The 22,717-nt window shown below is 43.6% G+C and overlaps 2 protein-coding genes across 3 annotated transcripts; both read left to right on the top strand.

Annotated features, from left to right (window-relative positions):
- The first annotated feature begins 11,899 nt into the window (after positions 1-11,899).
- On the top strand, positions 11,900-14,867 carry LOC139398404 (proline-rich protein 13-like). Its single transcript, XM_071144422.1, has 4 exons — positions 11,900-12,617; positions 12,922-12,970; positions 13,075-13,553; positions 14,368-14,867. Exons 2-4 carry the CDS (start codon positions 12,955-12,957, stop codon positions 14,410-14,412), a joined length of 540 nt encoding a protein of 179 aa, XP_071000523.1. The 5' UTR covers positions 11,900-12,617; positions 12,922-12,954; the 3' UTR covers positions 14,413-14,867.
- Positions 14,868-15,121: 254 nt separating this feature from the next.
- Positions 15,122-21,320, top strand: LOC139398402 (poly(rC)-binding protein 2-like; the record flags this gene model as incomplete). Of its 2 annotated transcripts, none has more annotated exon segments than XM_071144419.1 (8): positions 15,122-15,353; positions 16,729-16,868; positions 17,931-17,987; positions 18,087-18,203; positions 18,977-19,108; positions 20,226-20,360; positions 20,535-20,609; positions 21,279-21,320. In XM_071144419.1, coding segments are annotated over 7 exon segments (627 nt in total), but the record flags the coding sequence as incomplete, so codon positions are not given.
- Between the last annotated feature and the right edge of the window lie 1,397 nt (positions 21,321-22,717).

Below are 22,717 nucleotides of genomic sequence, written 5' to 3'. Positions count from 1 at the left end.
GCTGAAACAGGGTGTCTGTCGTGACACCTCTAACACTGAGATGCGATGCCTTAGACTGCTGAACCAGGATGTCTGTAGTGACACCTCTAACACTGAGATGCGATGCCTTAGACTGCTGAAACAGGGTGTCTGTCGTGACACCTCTAACACTGAGATGCGATGCGTTAGACTGCTGAACCAGGGTGTCTGTAGTGACACCTCTAACACTGAGATGCAATGCCTTAGACTGCTGAACCAGGGTGTCTGTCGTGACACCTCTAACACTGAGATGCGATGCCTTAGACTGCTGAACCAGGGTGTCTGTAGTGACACCTCTAACACTGAGATGCGATGCCTTAGACTGCTGCGCCACTCAGGAGCCCAAGTTCTATGTTTGGCCGAGCGGCAAGCTCTTAGGAAGAGTTTTGATATTTCCAAAATTCTTCCATTTAAGAATGATGAAGGTCACTGTGTTCTGGGGGACTTTACTTTTTTGGCTGGTACCCTTCCCCAGATCTGTGGCTGCAGGGTAGCCTAGTGGTTAGAATGGTGGACTAGCAACCGGAAGGTTGCAAGTTCAAATCCCTGAGCTGACAAGGTATTGTTGAATCTGTTGTTCTGCCCCTGAACAGGCAGTTAACCCACTGTTCCTAGGCCATCATTGTAAATAAGAATTTGTTCTTAACTGACTTGCCTGGTCAAATAAAAAAATCTGTGCAATGACACAATCCTGTCTTGGATCCCTACGGACACTTCCTTTGACCTCACGGCTTGTTTTTTTCTCTGTCAACTGTGGGACCTTTCCAAATCGGCTTGTTTTTTTCTCTGTCAACTGTGGGACCTTTCCAAATCATGTGCAATCAATTGAAGTTACCACAGGTGGACTCCAATCAAGTTGTAGAAACATCTTAAGGATGATCAACGGAAACAGCTCAATTTCGAGTCTCATAGCAAACGGTCTAGGTATTTCTATTTATTTATTTATTTTAAATTTGCAAAAAAAAATCTAAAAATCTGTTTTCACTTTGTCATTATGGGGTATTGTGTGTAGATTGCTGAGTAAAATAAAAATGTTTTAATCAATTTTATAATAAGACTGTTTACATAACAAAATGTGGAAAAAGTCAAGAGGTCTGAATACTTTCCAAAGGCACTGTGCATAGACATGGAATCACTGGCCACTTTAATAGGAACATATGTGTATATACTGTATTCTATTCTACTGTATTTTAGTCAATGTCACTCCGTCATTGCTCAACCTAATTCCAATCTTTTACTTTTAGATTTGTGTGTATTGTTGTGAATTGTTAGATACTACTGCACTGTTGGAGCTAGTTACACAAGCATTTAGTTAGATACTACTGCACTGTTGGAGCTAGTTACACAAGCATTTAGTTAGATACTACTGCACTGTTGGAGCTAGTTACACAAGCATTTAGTTAGATACTACTGCACTGTTGGAGCTAGTTACACAAGCATTTAGTTAGATACTACTGCACTGTTGGAGCTAGTTACACAAGCATTAAGTTAGATACTACTGCACTGTTGGAGCTAGGAACACAAGCATTTAGTTAGATACTACTGCACTGTTGGAGCTAGTTACACAAGCATTTAGTTAGATACTACTGCACTGTTGGAGCTAGTTACACAAGCATTTAGTTAGATACTACTGCACTGTTGGAGCTAGGAACACAAGCATTTAGTTAGATACTACTGCACTGTTGGAGCTAGGAACACAAGCATTTAGTTAGATACTACTGCACTGTTGGAGCTAGTTACACAAGCATTTAGTTAGATACTACTGCACTGTTGGAGCTAGTTACACAAGCATTTAGTTAGATACTACTGCACTGTTGGAGCTAGGAACACAAGCATTTAGTTAGATACTACTGCACTGTTGGAGCTAGTTACACAAGCATTTAGTTAGATACTACTGCACTGTTGGAGCTAGTTACACAAGCATTTAGTTAGATACTACTGCACTGTTGGAGCTAGGAACACAAGCATTTAGTTAGATACTACTGCACTGTTGGAGCTAGGAACACAAGCATTTAGTTAGATACTACTGCACTGTTGGAGCTAGTTACACAAGCATTTAGTTAGATACTACTGCACTGTTGGAGCTAGTTACACAAGCATTTAGTTAGATACTACTGTACTGTTGGAGCTAGGAACACAAGCATTTAGTTAGATACTACTGCACTGTTGGAGCTAGGAACACAAGCATTTAGTTAGATACTACTGTACTGTTGGAGCTAGGAACACAAGCATTTAGTTAGATACTACTGCACTGTTGGAGCTAGTTACACAAGCATCTAGTTAGATACTACTGTACTGTTGGAGCTAGGAACACAAGCATTTAGTTAGATACTACTGCACTGTTGGAGCTAGGAACACAAGCATTTAGTTAGATACTACTGCACTGTTGGAGCTAGTTACACAAGCATTTAGTTAGATACTACTGCACTGTTGGAGCTAGGAACACAAGCATCTAGTTAGATACTACTGCACTGTTGGAGCTAGGAACACAAGCATTTAGTTAGATACTACTGCACTGTTGGAGCTAGTTACACAAGCATTTAGTTAGATACTACTGCACTGTTGGAGCTAGTTACACAAGCATTTAGTTAGATACTACTGCACTGTTGGAGCTAGTTACACAAGCATCTAGTTAGATACTACTGCACTGTTGGAGCTAGTTACACAAGCATCTAGTTAGATACTACTGCACTGTTGGAGCTAGGAACACAAGCATCTAGTTAGATACTACTGTACTGTTGGAGCTAGGAACACAAGCATTTAGTTAGATACTACTGCACTGTTGGAGCTAGGAACACAAGCATCTAGTTAGATACTACTGCACTGTTGGAGCTAGTTACACAAGCATTTAGTTAGATACTACTGCACTGTTGGAGCTAGGAACACAAGCATTTAGTTAGATACTACTGCACTGTTGGAGCTAGGAACACAAGCATTTAGTTAGATACTACTGCACTGTTGGAGCTAGGAACACAAGCATTTAGTTAGATACTACTGCACTGTTGGAGCTAGGAACACAAGCATTTAGTTAGATACTACTGCACTGTTGGAGCTAGGAACACAAGCATTTAGTTAGATACTACTGCACTGTTGGAGCTAGTTACACAAGCATTTAGTTAGATACTACTGCACTGTTGGAGCTAGGAACACAAGCATTTAGTTAGATACTACTGTACTGTTGGAGCTAGGAACACAAGCATTCGAATACACCCCCAATAACATCTGCTGTGGATATATGGACATGACCAATAACATCTGCTGTGGATATATGGACATGACCAATAACATCTGCTGTGGATATATGGACATGACCAATAACATCTGCTGTGGATATATGGACATGACCAATAACATCTGCTGTGGATATATGGACATGACCAATAACATCTGCTGTGGATATATGGACATGACCAATAACATCTGCTGTGGATATATGGACATGACCAATAACATCTACTGTGGATATATGGACATGACCAATAACATCTGCTGTGGATATATGGACATGACCAATAACATCTACTGTGGATATATGGACATGACCAATAACATCTGATTTAATTGTTGTCCTACGTAGTATTATTATATATTATAAAGGGTTATTATTGCATTGGTTGCACCAGTACTTTTGCAGAAGTGGATTAATTGTTGTATTGGTAAATATAGTATTTTACATGAACACGCTACCACAGCGTTTCCCATAGTGGCCTTTTATGAAAAAGGAGTTTTATTGCGCTGCCATCCGCGAGCCTTAGGAGTCATCTCAAGACAGTCCTTGGAGCTCATGTGCAGAGTAACATACGACCCAGTGGCGCCAGGGCAGACATGATAAATCTTGACCCTTTGTCAATCCAAGTAATTAGTTCCTCTCCCTCTCTCTCTCTCTCTCTCTCTCTCTCTCTCTCTCTCTCTCTCTCTCTCTCTCTCTCTCTCTCTCTCTCTCTCTCTCTCTCTCTGTTGAAGTTTATTTTTTATATTGATGCCGTGTTTATAGACGTGTTGTAAGTGTAATGCCATATGCATTTACTCATGTACATGTACATTGCAGAGTTACAACCCTTAACTAATACTGTTTACATGTGTTCACATCTTTGTCTTATAGAACCACAACAGTAACATTCCATGTCATCCGAATGACCAGAATCATATCAACATCTTCAAATGGAAACAGCTGTCTGTGTGTCTGTGTCTGTGTCTGTGTCTGTGTCTGTGTCTGTGTCTGTGTGTCTGTGTCTGTGTGTCTGTGTCTGTGTCTGTGTCTGTGTGTCTGTGTGTCTGTGTGTCTGTGTGTCTGTGTCTGTGTCTGTGTCTGTGTGTCTGTGTCTGTGTCTGTGTGTCTGTGTCTGTGTGTCTGTGTCTGCGTCTGTGTGTCTGTGTCTGTGTCTGTGTGTCTGTGTCTGTGTGTCTGTGTCTGTGTGTCTGTGTCTGTGTGTCTGTGTCTGTGTGTCTGTGTGTCTGTGTCTGTGTCTGTGTCTGTGTCTGTGTCTGTGTCTGTGTCTGTGTGTCTGTGTCTGTGTCTGTGTCTGTGTCTGTGTGTGTGTCTGTGTCTGTGTGTCTGTGTCTGTGTCTGTGTGTCTGTGTCTGTGTGTCTGTGTCTGTGTGTCTGTGTGTCTGCGTCTGTGTGTCTGTGTGTCTGTGTCTGTGTGTCTGTGTCTGTGTCTGTGTGTCTGTGTCTGTGTGTCTGTGTCTGTGTCTGTGTCTGTGTCTGTGTCTGTGTGTCTGTGTCTGTGTCTGTGTGTCTGTGTGTCTGTGTCTGTGTGTGTGTCTGTGTGTCTGTGTCTGTGTGTCTGTGTCTGTGTCTGTGTGTCTGTGTCTGTGTGTCTGTGTCTGTGTGTCTGTGTCTGTGTGTCTGTGTCTGTGTCTGTGTCTGTGTCTCTGTGTCTGTGTGTCTGTGTCTGTGTCTGTGTCTGTGTGTGGTGGTGACTATCAAGAGTACAGTGATGGACCTCAACATCATGTTCTAACAGGACATCACTATAGACGACAGAACCAGACCAATCAGTTAGAAGTATATAGCGGGTGAGGGCATTCACAGCCGACCGCTCAGACGGGTGAGGGCATTCACAGCCGACCGCTCAGACGGGTGAGGGCATTCACAGCCGACCGCTCAGACGGGTGAGGGTATTCACAGCCGACCGCTCAGACGGGTGAGGGCATTCACAGCCGACCGCTCAGACGGGTGAGGGCATTCACAGCCGACCGCTCAGAAAGGTGAGGGCATTCACAGCCGACCGCTCAGACGAGTGAGGGCATTCACAGCCGACCGCTCAGACGGGTGAGGGCATTCACTGCCGACCGCTCAGACGGGTGAGGGCATACCAGCCAACCGTTTTTACGGGGTCCTTCTAGACGGATTTAGTTACCAACTTTTTTTTTTTTACATGGTCTGTAATTTCTCCGGATTTAGCGACCAATAGTTTTTACAATATGTTACAATATGTAATCATTTTGTGGATTTCCATCACCAATTTTGTATGATATGCTACGAATTACAATTCTTATTATATGTCACGAATTTGCTAAACTTACAATATGTTCCGAATTTGACCACGTACAATATGTTACGAATTCCCTAAACTTACAATATGTTACGAATTTGCAAAAACAATATGTTCTGAATTCTAGCTAGGAGGCTAATGTTAGCTAGCTCGCTAACATTAGCGACGCTAGGGGTTAGGGTTAAGGTTAAGTTTAGGAGTTAGGTTAAAGGGTTAAGGTTAGGAGTTAGGTTAGGGTTAGGGGAAGGGTTAGTTAAAAGGGTTAAGGTTAGGAGTTAGGTTAGGGGAAGGGTTAGTTAAAAGGGTTAAGGTTAGGAGTTAGGTTAGGGGAAGGGTTAGTTAAAAGGGTTAAGGTTAGGAGTTAGTTTAGGGGAAGGGTTAGTTAAAAGGGTTAAGGTTAGAAGTTAGGTTAGGGGAAGGGGAAGGGTTAGTTAAAAGGGTTAAGGTTAGGAGTTATTTTAGGGGAAGGGTTAGTTAAAAGGGTTAAGGTTAGGGGAAGGGTTAGTTAAAAGGGCTAAGGTTAGGAGTTAGTTTAGGGGAACGGTTAGTTAAAAGGGTTAAGGTTAGGAGTTAGTTTAGGGGAACGGTTAGTTAAAAGGGTTAAGGTTAGGAGTTAGTTTAGGGGAAGGGTTAGTTAAAAGGGTTAAGGTTAGGAGTTAGTTTAGGGGAAGGGTTAGTTAAAAGGGTTAAGGTTAGGAGTTAGTTTAGGGGAAGGGTTAGTTAAAAGGGTTAAGGTTAGGAGTTAGTTTAGGGGAAGGGTTAGTTAAAAGGGTTGAAGTTAGGAGTTAGTTTAGGGGAAGGGTTAGTTAAAAGGGTTAAGGTTAGGAGTTAGTTTAGGGGAAGGGTTAGTTAAAAGGGTTAAGGTTAGGAGTTAGGTTAGGGGAAGGGTTAGTTAAAAGGGTTAAGGTTAGGAGTTAGGTTAGGGGTTAAGGTTAGGAGTTAGTTTAGGGGAAGGGTTAGTTAAAAGGGTTAAGGTTAGGAGTTAGGTTAGGGGTTAAGGTTAGGAGTTAGGTTAGGGGAAGGGTTAGTTAAAAGGGTTAACGTTATGGGAAAGGTTAGCTAACATGTCAAGCAGTTGCAATGTAGCTAAAAGGTTTATATTTAGCTAAAATGCTAAAGTTGTCAGTGATGAGATTTGAACTCGCAATTTACACTGTACAAATAATTTGTACACTGCAAATTGACTGCAAGAAGCCCAAACAGATACAGTATTTAGCAAAAACAAAATCATTTCAAACCTTGATTACTTTGGGATATGACTACATAGTCTCTCTATTTATGCTTGGGAATACTTGGTAACAGATTTCCTCAATTAAAAAGGATTACACAATCCAATCCATATGCTTTCATATAATACATTTGGTTCCTTACCTTGTTATGGCTAGAATCACAACTCGAACATCAGGACATCAAATCCCTGAAAAATCTTCATGGTCTGTTCTTGAAGACTGCTTGAGAAAAGTTGTTTGCGCACCTCTGAGATAGCATATCGCTCTTTCACCTTCTGGGTTGGGCAGCCAGCTGAACTTTGGATACCATAATACCACCAGCAATACATAATGTCAGCCAGGGAATGTTCTGGGTGTACAATTGTTGTTTATATTTATGGCAATGAATAACCTTTGAAACATCAACCCAACTGTAAAAATGTCCACAATGACTATTCCTTGGGATAGTATTGTAGCGAATTCCAGGGGCAGCTCCGACTGGAATCAAACCCAGGCCCAGTCACTGTCAAACCATTAAGCCAAGATATCTTAAACTCTTGATAAGGTCGATAATAGTGTTGGTTTAAGGTCGCTACACTACCAACTTCCTTTGGGAGAGCGTCCCCCCCTCCCCCTAATGCTTCTCTATACCAAGTCCCTCACGCATATCACGCCTCTCCGATGGCCTCACAGGCATCATCCCACTTCTGACACCGATGTAGCGAATTGGGAGGTGTAGCCCCGATCAGAACTCTAAACCAGCGACTGTCAACCCAACACCTGTTATGCCAAGAGTTCCATACCTCTTAACGAGGTTGCTATGTGTTGGGTTAAGGTTACTAAAGTATTTAGTATTTATATGTAGCTTTTTTGTTGTTGTAAAGGGACAGTATTTATCTTACATGTATTTGAAATATGTATTTCAGTTACTTCTGAGTATTTAGTCATTTGAGGATTTGAGGGCCCCTTGCCAAATCTTTTCAACCTCCTGAGGGGGAAGAGGTGATGTCGCACCTTCTTCGCGACTGTACGAGTGTGAGTGGACCATGTTAAGTCCTTAGTGATGTGGACAACGAGGACCTTGAAGCTCTCGACCCGCTCCACTACAGCCCCGTTGATGTAGATGGGGGTGTGCCACCCCACCCCCCGTTTCCTGTAGTCCACGATCAGCTCCTTGGTCTTACTGACGTTGAGGGAGAGGTTGTTGTCCCGGCACCACACTGCCAGGTCACTTATGTCCTCTCTCATCGTCAGTGTGGCAGAGGTGATGTTGCCTACCATCACCACCTGGGGTCGGCCCATCAGGAAGTCCAGGATCCAGTTGCAAAGGGAGGTGTTCAGTCCCGGGATCCCAAGCTTGGAGAGGACTATGGTGTTGAACCCTGAGCTGTTGTCAATGAACAACATTCACACATACAGTACCAGTCAAAAGTTTGGACACACCTACTCATTCAAGTTTATTATTTTATTTTTACTATTTTCTACATTGTAGAATAACAGTGAAGACATCAAAACTGTGAAATAACACATATGGAATCATGTTGTAACCAAAAAAGTGTTAAACATATCTAAATATATTTTAGATTCTTCAAAGTAGACACCCTTTACCTTGATGATAGCTTTTCAGACTCTTGGCATTCTCTCAACCAGGACTGTAGTTTATCTTTGCTTATATACACAACTGATTGGCTCAAAAGCATTAAGAAGGAAAGAAATTCCACAAATTAACTTTTAACAAGGCACACCTGTTAATTGAAATGCATTCCAGGTGACTACCACATGAAGCTGGTTGAGAGAAAGCCAAGAGTGTTCAACGCTGTCATCCAGGCAAAGGGTGTCTACTTTGAAGAATCTCACATATAAAATATATTTGGATTTGTTTAAACACTTTTTTTGGTCACCATATGATTACATATGTGTTATTTCATAGTTTTGATGTCTTCACTATTATTCTACAATGTAGAAAATAGTAAAAAATAAAGAAGAACCTTTGAATGAGTAGGTGTGTCCAAAGTTTCGACTGGTACTGTAGGTATTCCTCTTAACTAGGTGGGTGAGGGCAGTGTGATCTATCTTAACCACTATGCCCTACTTAACATTGACTACTTAACATTTCCATCACAGTCTTCCCACATTAACATCCAGTAATTGTCACTTCAGAATCTCATTGTTCACAAGTCTGTCAATTATTTTTAAAAGAGGAGCTGGAAAATGGTCCACTAGGATTCACATTACAATGTGGCAACTTAGGTTTAAGTGTTTTACTCAGCTTAGGGATTCGAACCAGCAAGCTTTTGGTTACTGGTCCAATGTTATTAACGGCTAGGCTACCTGCCAACCCACATTCCTCTAATATTAGGCCCAGGGCATATTTGTGATTGTAGCCTATTGTTTTACCTTTATTTTACTAGGCAAGTCAGTTAAGAACAAATTCTTATTTTCATTGACGGCCTAAGAACAGTGGGTTAACTGCCTTGTTCAGGGGCAGAACGACAGATTTGTACCTTGTCAGCTCAGGGATTCGAACTTGCAACCTTACGGTTACTAGTCCAACGCTCTAACCACTAGGCTACCCTGCCACCCCTATGATGTATTTTATTTGTATCTTTTATTTAACTAGGCAAATCAGTTATTCAAATTCTTATTTTCAATGACGGCCTAGGAACAGTGGGTTAACTGCCTTGTTCAGGGGCAGAACGACAGATTTGTACCTTGTCAGCTCAGGGATTCGAACTTGCAACCTTACGGTTACTAGTCCAACGCTCTAACCACTAGGCTACCCTGCCACCCCTATGATGTATTTTATTTGTATCTTTTATTTAACTAGGCAAATCAGTTATTCAAATTCTTATTTTCAATGACGGCCTAGGAACAGTGGGTTAACTGCCTGGTTCAGAGGAAGAACGACAGATTTTCACCTTGTCAGCTCGGGGATTCAATCTTGCAACCTTTCGGTTACCATTCCAATGCTCTAACCACTAGGCTACCTGCCGTCCCATGTAGGGTTAATAGACTGTGTAATGATTAATACTGTCAATTTTAGTATCATCAGAGTGAGAGCTGTAGTGGATAATAGGATTGCAACAGGTTTGGGAACCTAGGCAAAAATGTGTTTTATACTGGATATTCAGTGGATATTCTGTATTGTCTCCTCAATAGCTACTGAACCAAGCATGCCATGACTATGAAAATAGATATATTCTGAATCGGGGGAGGATGGACAAAAATTCCAGGTTTAAAAGATAATCTAACAATAATTTAAACAACAAAAAAAGCTATGCATTTTTGCCCTTCTTCCCCAGAATATATCATTTTCATAGTCATGGCACGCTTTGTGTAAGAGCTTTTGAAGATTGAAAGTAAAAGAACCCCCCCCCAAAAAGGACATTTCAACAACAACAAAAAAGCAGTGGATTTTTGTCCATCCTCCCCTGATTCGGAATATACACCATGTGGACACCTTGTGGACACCTTGTGGACACTTTGTGGACACTATGTTGACAATATGTGGACACCTTGTGGACACCTTGTGGACACCTTGTGGACACTTTGTGGACACTATGTTGACAATATGTGGACACTTTGTGGACAATATGTAGACTCCTGCTCGTCGAACATCTCCTTCCAAAATCATGGGCATTAATATGGAGTTGGTCCCCCCTTTGCTGCTATAACAGCCTCCACTCTTCTGGGAAGGCTTTCCACTAGATTTTGGAACATTGCTGCTATAACAGCCTCCACTCTTCTGGGAAGGCTTTCCACTAGATGTTGGAATGTTGCTGCGGGTACTTGCTTCCATTCAGCCACAAGAGCATTAGTGAGGTCGGGCACTGATGTTGGGTGATTAGGCCTGGCTCGCAGTCGGCGTTCCAATTCATCCCAAGGGTGTTCGATGGGGTTGAGGTCAGGGCTCTGTGCAGAACAGTCAAGTTCACACCGATCTCGAAAAAACATTTCTGTATTGACCTCACTTTGTGCACAAGGGCATTGTCATGTGGAAACAGGAAAGGGCCTTCCCCAAAGTTGGAAGCACAGAATAGTCTAGAATGTCATTGTATACTGTAGCATTAAGATTTCCCTTCACAGGAACTAAGGGGCCTAGCCCGAACCATGACAAAACAGCTGTAGGCCATTATTCATTTTCCACCAAACTTTACAGTTGGCACTATGCATTGGGGCAGGTAGTGTTCTCCTGGCATCCGCCAAACCCAGATTCGTCCGTCGGACAGCCAGATGGTGAAGTGTGATTTATCACTCCAGAGGACAAGTTTCCACTGCTCCAGTGTCCAATGGCGGTGAGCTTTACACCACTCCAGCCGACGCTTGGCATTGCGCATGGTGATCTTAGGCTTGTGACATCTTGAAGCTCCCGACGAACAGTTCTTGTGCTGATGTTGCTTCCAGAGGCAGTTTGGAGCTCTACAGTGAGTGTTGCAACTGAGGACAGACACATTTTACTCGCTATGCGCTTCATCACTCGGCGGTCCCATTCTGTGAGCTTGTGTGGCCTACCACTTCGCGGCTGAGCCGTTGTTGCTCCTAGACATTTCTACTTCACAATAACAGCACTTACAGTTGAATGGGGCAGCTCTAGAAAAGCATACATTTGACGAATTGACTTGTTGGAAAGGTGCCAAGTTAAAAATCACTGAGCTCTTCATTACGGGCTGTTCAACTGCCAATGTTTGTCTATGGAGATTGCATGGCTGTTCTCTCGATTTTATACACCGGTCAGCAATGGGTGTGGCTGAAATAGCTGAATCCAACTCATTTGAAAGGGTGTCCACATACTTTTGGCCATGTAGTGTATAATTTTCATAGTTATGGCACACTTTTTCTAGGAGCTTTTGAATATTTAAAAAACAGAAATCTTATTATTTTAAAAAGTATTAAAAAAAGGTGTGGATTTTTCTACATCCACCCTGATTCAGAATATACCATCTCATAGCCATGTTCAATATCTATAGATAAGAGAAATCCGAATATCCTATATAAAACACATTTTACCTTGGTGAGGAGGGGCGGCAGGTAAACTAGCTAGTGGTTAGAGCGTTGGGCCAGTAACCGAAAGGTTGCTAGCTCCAATCCCCGAGCTGACAATGTAAGAATATGTCGTTCTGCCCCTGAGCAAGGCAGTTAACCCACCAGTTAACCCAAACCCAACCCCTCTGACTCAGATGCGGAAGACACATTTCAGTTGAAGGCATTCAGTTGTACAACTGACCAGATCTTTCCCTTAAAAATGTATACAGTACAATAAAGGGACCAAATCACTGCAATAGCCTAGACATTGAGAAACCCAATTCGATTGAAACACTGCTCATTTTTTTTTGGCGCTATGGCATCTTCTACATTTCTTCAAGACTGCAGAATCTGAACTTTGTCTTCGCGTCATATGTTGTCTTCTCGCATATTACTTTAGCACGTATGTTCATTATGTTATGGGTTTGTCTGACAACAAGCACATCTTTTACGACACTTTTACGCATTCTGTCCATTAGGCCTACCCATAGAGTTGTGTTCGCATACTGCACACCTACATGTTATGGGGTTGTCTGACAACAAGCACATATTTTACGACACGTTTACGCACATACAGTACCCTATTGAAATCTATTTGACTCTAATGTCCAATAGCCTACAATTCAGTATTGTTGAGCTGAATTCCCTAGGTGTGTTTACCTATCCATTACCAACGATACAAGCGCATCATCGCAATAAATAATATCGAAGAGACTGGCGAGAGAGCACACGTAACATTTTATTGACGGGCGGGGCTTGCTTGCCAATTCCGAGGATTGTATTTCCTTACTAGTCACACCCCTATCCGGAAGAGAAACAGCAACGAATTCGTGAGAAACTTTCTCAGATCGACATCAAGAAGCTACCGCAGGTATGAAAGTCAAACTGCAGATCGTTGATAAGCATTACATGTGTTATCTACATAGGATAATCGACAGTATTTCTTATAGAATCATATTATTTTATAGTAAATTGTCAATATTTTGTTATAATTGGCCAAGCTCTATAGTGAACTAACCTGTTCATGTTATGTGTATCGTGGGAATGTGGTTGTGATACATCCACTCGATGTTGCTATCATTAGAATAGGCTATATAATAACTGGACTATGAATAAGTTGCATATAATTTACCTTTCTGCTATTCGTTTGTTTAAAGTACTTTTGTTTCTTCCAGGAGATCATCACTTTTTCATATTCAGGACACAATATGTGGCCTAACCAAGGTAGGTAGAATATATTAATACTATATTATGCCATAACTATCTTCATGTTATCGCCAAAGTTATATCAGTCGGATATATTACAACGTTTATGAAAACCTGTTCAGGTCCCCCTGGCCAGAACCCAGCCTTCCCCCCAGCCTACAACCCTGGATTCCCTTCTGGTCCAAACCCAGCACACCCTCAGGGCCAGAACCCCATGTACGCACCTGGCACAAACCCTGCTTATCCCCCTGGTATGGCCCCTGGTATGGCCCCCGGTATGGCCCCTGGTATGGCCCCTGGTATGAATCCAGCCATGCCTCCAGGATCCATGCCTTACGGACAATACCCAGGAGGACAACACCCTTATCCAGCTGGACCAGGTGCACCTGGTTACCCAGGAGTTCACCCAGGGCCCTACCCTGGTGGGGTCCATCCAGGTGGAGTCTACCCCGGGGGCATGCATCCCGGCATGGCTGGGGGTGTGGCGGGATTCGGGATGGGAGTCACTGGACACAAGGCACACAAAAAAATGAAGAAGGCGAAGGGGAAGAAGGCGCACAAAGCCGACAAACACCTGAAGCATCATGGAGGCCACAGGAAGGTGGGTGTCTCTCTGTGTTTGTTTGTTTGTGTGTGTCTGTGTGTCAATCAATAACAGGGCGGGTCTGTGGATTTTGAGTGCAGTTGACAGGTGACTGTACCTCCCACTGATGGTACCATGACTCACTCTGTGCTTCCCAATTGGCACCCTATTCCCTATAGTGCCCAGGTCATAAGTAGTGCTATAGGGTGCCATTTGGGATCAAGCCGCTATGTGTACTCTGAGTTAAGTCTGGTCCCCTCTGAGGTATTTGTACTGACCTGTTTGCTTTGCGTTAACATACTCACAAGTTTTGTTCATCACACGACTAGGAAGACTGGAAATCGAGGCTCTTGCCCTGAGAACTAATCATGTGTGTGTGTGTGTGTACCAAACTTTTTGTTTATTTGTGTGAGTATATCGTTTCTCATCCTGCTGTCAAAAATGTTATTGTTTTGTTGTGAGAGAGTGAGGCTTGCCTGAGAGGGGGTAGAGCTGTCACCCTGCCTGTATCTTTTAAAAATGTCTACCCCCAGGACTTAATTGAGCATCTGATGCAATATTTTATTTCTGGGTTTCTGAGGTTCTGTCCACCTATTTTGTTCTTGTTTCATCGGTGGAGCTGTGTGAGTGACGCCTACTTTCTTTATTCAGTCGTCGAGACAACTTGTCATGTACTAGCTCTTACTAGCACGGATTTCACTGATAGCTTCTTTATTGATGAACTTACAACTGTTATGTGGTTGTCTAAACCTAGTTGAATGAACCGACTGTAAGTCACTGTGGGTAAGAGAGTCTGCTAAATGACCTAAATGTTCATGTTTTTTTCCCCCAGCACTCTTCAAGCAGTAGCAGCAGCAGCAGCAGCGATGAGGAGTGATGTCACCAACAACATCCAACACAGTGTCAGAAAGACATCCTTGATTTAAATGGGGAAAAATGGCCTCTTCTTCTTCTACCTAAATTGCAATGAGGTTAAAGGAACGTGTTAGGATGGGGGGGGGGGAGACTATTATTAAGAATGGGAAAAATTGATTGGAAAATTATTTGAATATTAATTGTATAACACTGTAACAAAAGTATGTATAATGAACACAATTATGCCTTCATAGTCTTAACATTTTAGGGATATAGGCCTATGAATGTGTGCACAGTCATGAGGATATGCACTATAATGTATAATATTATGCCTTTACACTGATGATAAGTAATATTTCAAATGGTTGATTATATTTCCAACTATAAATAATATATAGGCTATAGCTGAGCGAGTGAGCGAGATGTGTGGAATTTCCCCAGTAAAAAAAAAATAAACAAAATAAATATTTATTTTAATACTGGATTGGTTGATTTTTTTTGAAGTATTATTAAAAAAAATGTGTTCACGTGGATACAAACGTAGCCAATATTTGTCTCTGTCAGAGCTGAAATATTAAGTCAAACCGATACCTTGAAGTGATACTGTAACAATTCCAATGTAGATTACCGAGTAGTTTGTTACATTGTAACAGCTATTTGGAACGTGCATAGCTTTGGAACGTCACATTTAACATTACCTACTGTAACTTTGTGCGCAGTTAGTTTCTTTGTAACCAGATAGGCGGGTTTATCGTGGCTGTGGGAGGGTTCGGTGAAAGGGGGAAGTTCAGACCTTCTACTTCTGTTGTCTTTGTGTAAAGCAGTGGAGCGCCCGATCTCACGCTATCACTCTTCCCTCTTCCCCGAATCCTTTTAAAACTCTCCCCTGGGTTTCTACCCTCCCGAACCTCTCCCCTTCTACCCCACCCTCCCCCCGACAACACATCTCAAAACACGGATCAGGTAAGAACATTTCATATATATATATATCTCTCTCTATATATACGTGTGCAATAAAATGTAAAGAAACGCACACCGCATCTGGCATCTGGCTAGCTGGCAGCACGCACAGCCAGGCTTCACGTGGATTTGCCAGGCCGCAGTACTTGCACGCAGCTCATAATAAAGCCAGCACGAGCTGATTTATCAGTCATTTGGTTGCTATTTACGCGTGTTTATTTGTAAATGATCAGTGTTAGGGTGTGTGTAGCCAATATGAAACCGATGTATATTCTTTAAAAAATTGCTAGCGTGAATGTCAAATGGACAGTCATTCAAACGATATAGCTCCACATGCTCCACACACGGATGCTAGCCACCCAATTAGTATGCTATGCTAGGTCATGAAGCTAGCACGGAGGGCGCCGGCCGGTGAGGCTCAACTGCACCCAGCTATTTATGAGTGAAATTGAATTCATTGCAGCCAAGTAATCGAACACATTGTCTATTAATTCACGAACTTGAACAGCAAGTTTGTTTCGCTCGGGATTCACTCCTGGGGGGACTATTAACCAGCTTGTTAGTTAGCCTAACATGCTAGCTAGCGAAATGTATCTCTCGCCAGCAATGTGCTAAGTTACTAGCGAACTTAAAGATGCACGGGAACATGAATCATTGCTATGATGACCACTCTAACGAGGTTAGATTGTTACTTTTAGCCTAAAGGCAAGTTACTGTGCATGAATCATGATATAGTACGAATAATAATCATGCGTGCAACAGCCTCACACTAGAAGGCCCCATTATTTGCCAATCATATCTCAACTCCACACGATCCTACCATGGAGTTCAGATACTTGACTACATTCTTGTTTTTGCATATTAATTTATTTCCCCTCTTATAATAATGGCAATCCGTTTTAGAAATAAAAGCTGCTGTTGCTAAAAGAAATCTGACATTATTTTTGATGTTTTTTCAGCAGCTTACTTGTAAAACAGGGGGGTCCTTCAATTATTTCAGCTCTAGACCCAATTTAAAAATGTAACGTACTCCCATGACCCAAATGAAAAAAATAAATGGCGTGTGATTTATAGATGTATTCTCGTAACTCGTGCCCCACCTCTTACATGCCCACTGTGTTTCCTACCCATAGTTTAAGAAACACCCTTGTAAACCGTAATATGCTATCAAGTTTCTTGAGATCAATAGCAAGCTAGCTAGCTATTTGGTGTCATTGTGCAAAGGCTGATGGGTAAAAACCAAAAACCCAGCTATTCTAGTCTGTTCACTGATCTCACATTCTATACTCAATTGTTCTCCTGCTTGTCCCTCAGCCCTATACTCTTCATCCTATGCACTATTCTAAAATGTCTTGCTGTTCTCTTGTTCAAACTCCAGATCCCATCTTTGTGACCAAAGACCCCCAGTTTTGACCCTTGAACTACAGCTTCTCCCATCCAGTACTAATTATGGACTCCGGTGTGATTGAAGGAGGACTCAATGTCACCCTCACCATTCGGTTGCTGATGCACGGCAAGGTGAGTGACCGCTCACAGAAGGTGTGACTTGAGTGTTAGCCCACAGAGATAAAGGCTAGGCAATGTCCACCATGACCTTTCGATTGCTGATGCACGGGCACTGTGTGTGACCTCCCAGAGCAGGTGACAGCAGGGTGTAAACTAGAATGTTTTGTCCCACTGAGCTAAAGCCTCTTAGACATTAAAGCTCGAGGAGCAAACACAAGTCTTCAGCTCTCAGACCCATTTAAACATGGTTTGCCAAACCACCCCTATTAATGGTCCACGTGATCCTCTTTTCCACTGCAACTCTGTTTATCATAGTCACTTTAACTATACCTACATGTACATACTACCTCAATTAGCCTGACTAACCGGTGCCCCTCGCACATTGACTCTGTACCGGTACCCCCCTGTATATAGCCTCCACATTGACTCTGTACCAGTGCCCCCTGTATATAGCCTCCACATTGACTCTGTACCGGTACCCCCTGTATATAGACTCCACATTGACTCTGTACCGGTACCCCCTGTATATAGCCTCCACATTGACTCTGTACCGGTACCCCCTGTATATAGCCTCCACATTGACTCTGTACCGGTACCCCCTGTATATAGCCTCCACATTGACTCTGTACCGGTCCCACCTGTATATAGACTCCACATTGACTCTGTACCAGTACACCCTGTATATAGCCTCCACATTGACTCTGTACCGGTACCACCTGTATATAGCCTCCACATTGACTCTGTACCGGTCCCACCTGTATATAGCCTCCACATTGACTCTGTACCAGTACCCCCTGTATATAGCTTCCACATTGACTCTGTACCAGTTCCCCCTGTATATAGCCTCCACATTGACTCTGTACCGGTACCCCCTGTATATAGCCTCACTACTTAACTTATCTATTGTTTACCAAATACCATTTTTTTAAATTAAATTTTTTATACTTAACTGCATTTTTGGTTAAGGTCTTGTCAGTAAGCATTTCACTGTAAGGTCTACTACACCTGTTGTATTCGGCACATGTGACACGTGATTTGAATGATTTTTTAAAATCATCTCTTTTTCTCTTTTAGGAAGTCGGAAGCATCATCGGCAAGAAAGGTGAATCTGTGAAAAAGATGAGAGAAGAGGTGAGAGGCACACACGTTCTTTGTTTGTGCATATGCTGCCGCTAGAAAGTCATGTTTCCTCATTGCCTCATTTCTCGTCTCCTCCCCTGTGGTTTCCAGAGCGGGGCTCGCATTAACATCTCAGAGGGGAACTGTCCTGAGAGGATCATCACTCTGGCAGGCCCCACCACCGCCATCTTCAAAGCATTCTCCATGATCATCGAAAAGCTGGAAGAGGTAACTTGCGGTAACACTGTACTAGATCGGACAGACTGTTCATTTGTCGTTATGGCATCTGTAGGAAATATGAGGATAGATGAACAGACTGGAGACGTGTTCAGCTGCTCTTTTAAGAAAAATTGAAGTTAATATAAAATGTTTTTAACTATCTTGTTTTTTTGTTTTTTTTTAACCCCTTTTTCTCCCCAATTTCGTGGTATCCAATTGTTGTAGTAGCTACTATCTTGTCTCATCGCTACAACTCCCGTACGGGCTCGGGAGAGACGAAGGTTGAAAGTCATGCGTCCTCCGATACACAACCCAACCAAGCCGCACTGCTTCTTAACACAGCACGCATCCAACCCGGAAGCCAGCCGCACCAATGCGCCGGAGGAAACACCGTGCACCTGGCCACCTTGGTTAGCACACACTGCGCCCAGCCCGCCACAGGAGTCGCTGGTGCGCGATGAGACAAGGACACCCCTACCGACCAAGCCCTCCCTAACCCGGGCGACGCTAAGCCAATTGTGCGTCGCCCCACGGACCTCCCGGTCGCGGCCGGTTACGACAGAGCCTGGGCGCGGACCCAGGGACTCTGATGGCACAGCTGGCGCTGCAGTACAGCGCCCTTAACCACTGCGCCACCCGGGAGGGCTTGTTTTTGTATTTCAAGTTCTAGTTGTCCTCGGTGACTGAACACCTCATATCCATCGACCATTGTGGTTAAAAGTGGCGCTAGAGAGTATGTAATCCATTTATTTATTTTAAATCTCCCCCCTTTTGTCTCCCAGGACATCAGCAGCTCTATGACGAACAGCACGGCCACCAGCAAGCCCCCGGTCACCCTGCGCATCGTGGTGCCTGCCAGCCAGTGTGGCTCCCTCATCGGCAAGGGGGGCTGCAAGATCAAAGAAATAAGAGAGGTTGGTAGTAGACTATAAAGGAGGATGTAGAATGGAATCCCAACAACTGACCCCTGATCATCACTTGAAACACAATCGCTATATAGAATCTTAATTAAAAATAAGGACATGATCAATGCCATGTATAAAATACATTCTAAAGAGATATTAAAGCAAAACGAAAACGCCGACAGATTATAATCGCTAAATGTTTTAATTCTTATGGGACCTATTCGCTGCCTAGCAGATGTCTTTAAGGATTCAATTAATTCTCCCAGTAACACCGGTGGATGGAGGGAGAGAGAGAGCTCTACTCTTGGTTTCTGTCTACTAGAGGAGCTGTCAGTAACACTGGTGGATGGAGGGAGAGAGAGAGCTCTACTCTTGGTTTCTGTCTACTAGAGGAGCTGTCAGTAACACTGGTGGATGGAGGGAGAGAGAGAGCTCTGGTTTCTGTCTACTAGAGGAGCTGTCAGTAACACCGGTGGATGGAGGGAGAGAGAGAGCTCTACTCTTGGTTTCTGTCTACTAGAGGAGCTGTCAGTAACACTGGTGGATGGAGGGAGAGAGAGAGCTCTACTCTTGGTTTCTGTCTACTAGAGGAGCTGTCAGTAACACTGGTGGATGGAGGGAGAGAGAGAGCTCTGGTTTCTGTCTACTAGAGGAGCTGTCAGTAACACTGGTGGATGGAGGGAGAGAGAGAGCTCTACTCTTGGTTTCTGTCTACTAGAGGAGCTGTCAGTAACACCGGTGGATGGAGGGAGAGAGAGAGCTCTACTCTGGTTTCTGTCTACTAGAGGAGCTGTCAGTAACACTGGTGGATGGAGGGAGAGAGAAACCACAGTAGAGCCTTATCTGCTAGAGGAGCTGTCAGAAACACCGGTGGGTGGAGGGAGAGAGAGAGAAACCAGAGTAGAGCCCTCTCTCTCCCTCTACTCTGGTTTCTCTATCTGCTAGAGGAGCCATCAGTAACATAAAAACAACAAAGTCTGAGGAAAGTATCATCCGTGGAGGTGAAAAGGCAAAAATCAATAACTATTTTGTTGAACTTACAAGGCTATTTGCACATTGTAGCAAATGAAGTCCAGACCAGTCAACCTCTCTCTCTCTGTCCTCTCTCTCTCTCTGTCTTCTCTAGTCGACAGGTGCTCAGGTACAGGTGGCAGGGGACATGCTTCCTAACTCTACAGAACGGGCCATTACTATCGCAGGGACGCCTCAGTCCATTATCGAGTGTGTCAAGCAGATCTGTGTAGTTATGCTGGAGGTAAGTGTAAGTAATATCCTCAGATCATCTATTTAATTCATCATAAATATGCATTTTCTTCGTTAAGAAATTACCCTTCCATTCTCTTTGGTAATAGTATCTCTTGCTCAATTCTACAAACGTGTTTGAAAGCAGTTGTTGAATTGAACCCATTCTCCTTCTCTCTTGTGTGTCCTACAGTCTCCCCCTAAGGGGGTCACCATCCCGTACCGACCCAAACCTTCAGGATCCCCTGTCATCTTTGCTGGAGGACAGGTATGTTTGATGTATTTTTATTTTATTCAAACTACCGGTGCCTGAAGGGGGGACGGGGACGGGGGGGGGGGGGGCTGCTTTGAGAAGAAAACAACGTGCAGTTGATCTGTTATCCTCCTCCTCTACTCATGTACTTATTAAGAGGGTTCAGAGGTGGTGGTGGGGGCCAAGTCTAGGTCCAAGAGGCTTCTAAACATCGTCTACCCCCCCCCCCCCCAAGCCATAAGACTCCCGAACATCAAGTCAAATGGATACCCAGACTATTTGCATTGTCCTCTCCCTCTCTTTTACACATGCATATTCATAGTCACTTTCATAACTCTCCCGGGATATACATATTACCTCAACTAACCGGTGCCCCCGCACATTATTGACTCTGTACCGGTACCCCCCCCCCCCCCCCCTGTATATAGTCTCACTATTGTTATTTTACTGCTACTCTTTAATTACTTGTTACTTTTATTTTATTTTAACTGCGTTGTTGGTTAAGCGTTTGGAAGTAAGCATTTCACTAAGGTCTACTACACCTGTTGTAATAGGCACACGTGACTAATAAAGTTTGATTTGAAGTAGTGTTCCATTTGAGATGCTCTGTGTGTGTGGAAGTGGCTCTTGTGTCTGTGTCAAGATGTTGATGGAATGCCTGTGAACACGTTGTTGTTGTTTCAGGCGTACGCAGTTCAAGGACAACATGCCATACCCCAGCCAGACGTAAGTGATGTTCTGTTGTCACCTTTCCATTGATGCTTCCTGTGTCCCTAACCTCCCTGACCTACCATGTCCTCCAATATGTTCCCTATCCTCCCAGACCTACCATGTCCTCCAATATGTTCCCTATCCTCCCAGACCTACCATGTCCTCCAATATGTTCCCTATCCTCCCAGACCTACCATGTCGTCCAATATGTTCCCTATCCTCCCAGACCTGCCATGTCCTCCAATATGTTCCCTATCCTCCCAGACCTACCATGTCCTCCAATATGTTCCCTATCCTCCCTGATCTACCATGTCCTCCAATATGTTCCCTATCCTCCCTGATCTACCATGTCCTCCTCTACTCTCACTGTCTTCCAATATGTTCCCTATCCTCCCTGATCTACCATGTCCTCCTCTACTCTCACTGTCCTCCAATATGTTCCCTATCCTCCCAGACCTACCATGTCCTCCTCTACTCTCACTGTCCTCCAATATGTTCCCTATCCTCCCTGATCTACCATGTCCTCCAATATGTTCCCTATCCTCCCAGACCTACCATGTCCTCCTCTACTCTCACTGTCTTCCAATATGTTCCCTATCCTACCATGTCCTCCAATATGTTCCCTATCCTCCCTGATCTACCATGTCCTCCTCTACTCTCACTGTCCTCCAATATGTTCCCTAACCTCCCAGACCTACCATGTCCTCCTCTACTCTCACTGTCCTCCAATATGTTCCCTATCCTCCCAGACCTACCATGTCCTCCAATATGTTCCCTATCCTCCCTGATCTACCATGTCCTCCAATATGTTCCCTATCCTCCCAGACCTACCATGTCCTCCTCTACTCTCACTGTCCTCCAATATGTTCCCTATCCTCCCAGACCTACCATGTCCTCCAATATGTTCCCTATCCTCCCTGATCTACCATGTCCTCCTCTACTCTCACTGTCCTCCAATATGTTCCCTATCCTCCCAGACCTACCATGTCCTACTGTCCTCCAATATGTTCCCTATCCTCCCAGACCTACCATGTCCTCCAATATGTTCCCTATCCTCCCAGACCTACCATGTCCTCCAATATGTTCCCTATCCTCCCTGATCTACCATGTCCTCCTCTACTCTCACTGTCTTCCAATATGTTCCCTATCCTCCCTGATCTACCATGTCCTCCTCTACTCTCACTGTCCTCCAATATGTTCCCTATCCTCCCTGATCTACCATGTCCTCCTCTACTCTCACTGTCCTCCAATATGTTCCCTATCCTCCCAGACCTACCATGTCCTCCAATATGTTCCCTATCCTCCCAGACCTACCATGTCCTCCTCTACTCTCACTGTCCTCCAATATGTTCCCTATCCTCCCTGATCTACCATGTCCTCCTCTACTCTCACTGTCCTCCAATATGTTCCCT

Source organism: Oncorhynchus clarkii, unplaced genomic scaffold, assembly GCF_045791955.1.
Source record: "Oncorhynchus clarkii lewisi isolate Uvic-CL-2024 unplaced genomic scaffold, UVic_Ocla_1.0 unplaced_contig_4719_pilon_pilon, whole genome shotgun sequence".
In the NCBI taxonomy this organism is placed as follows: domain Eukaryota; kingdom Metazoa; phylum Chordata; class Actinopteri; order Salmoniformes; family Salmonidae; genus Oncorhynchus; species Oncorhynchus clarkii.
The sequence above is the reverse complement of the archived record's forward strand: the minus strand, read 5'-3'. Positions and strand labels throughout refer to the sequence as shown.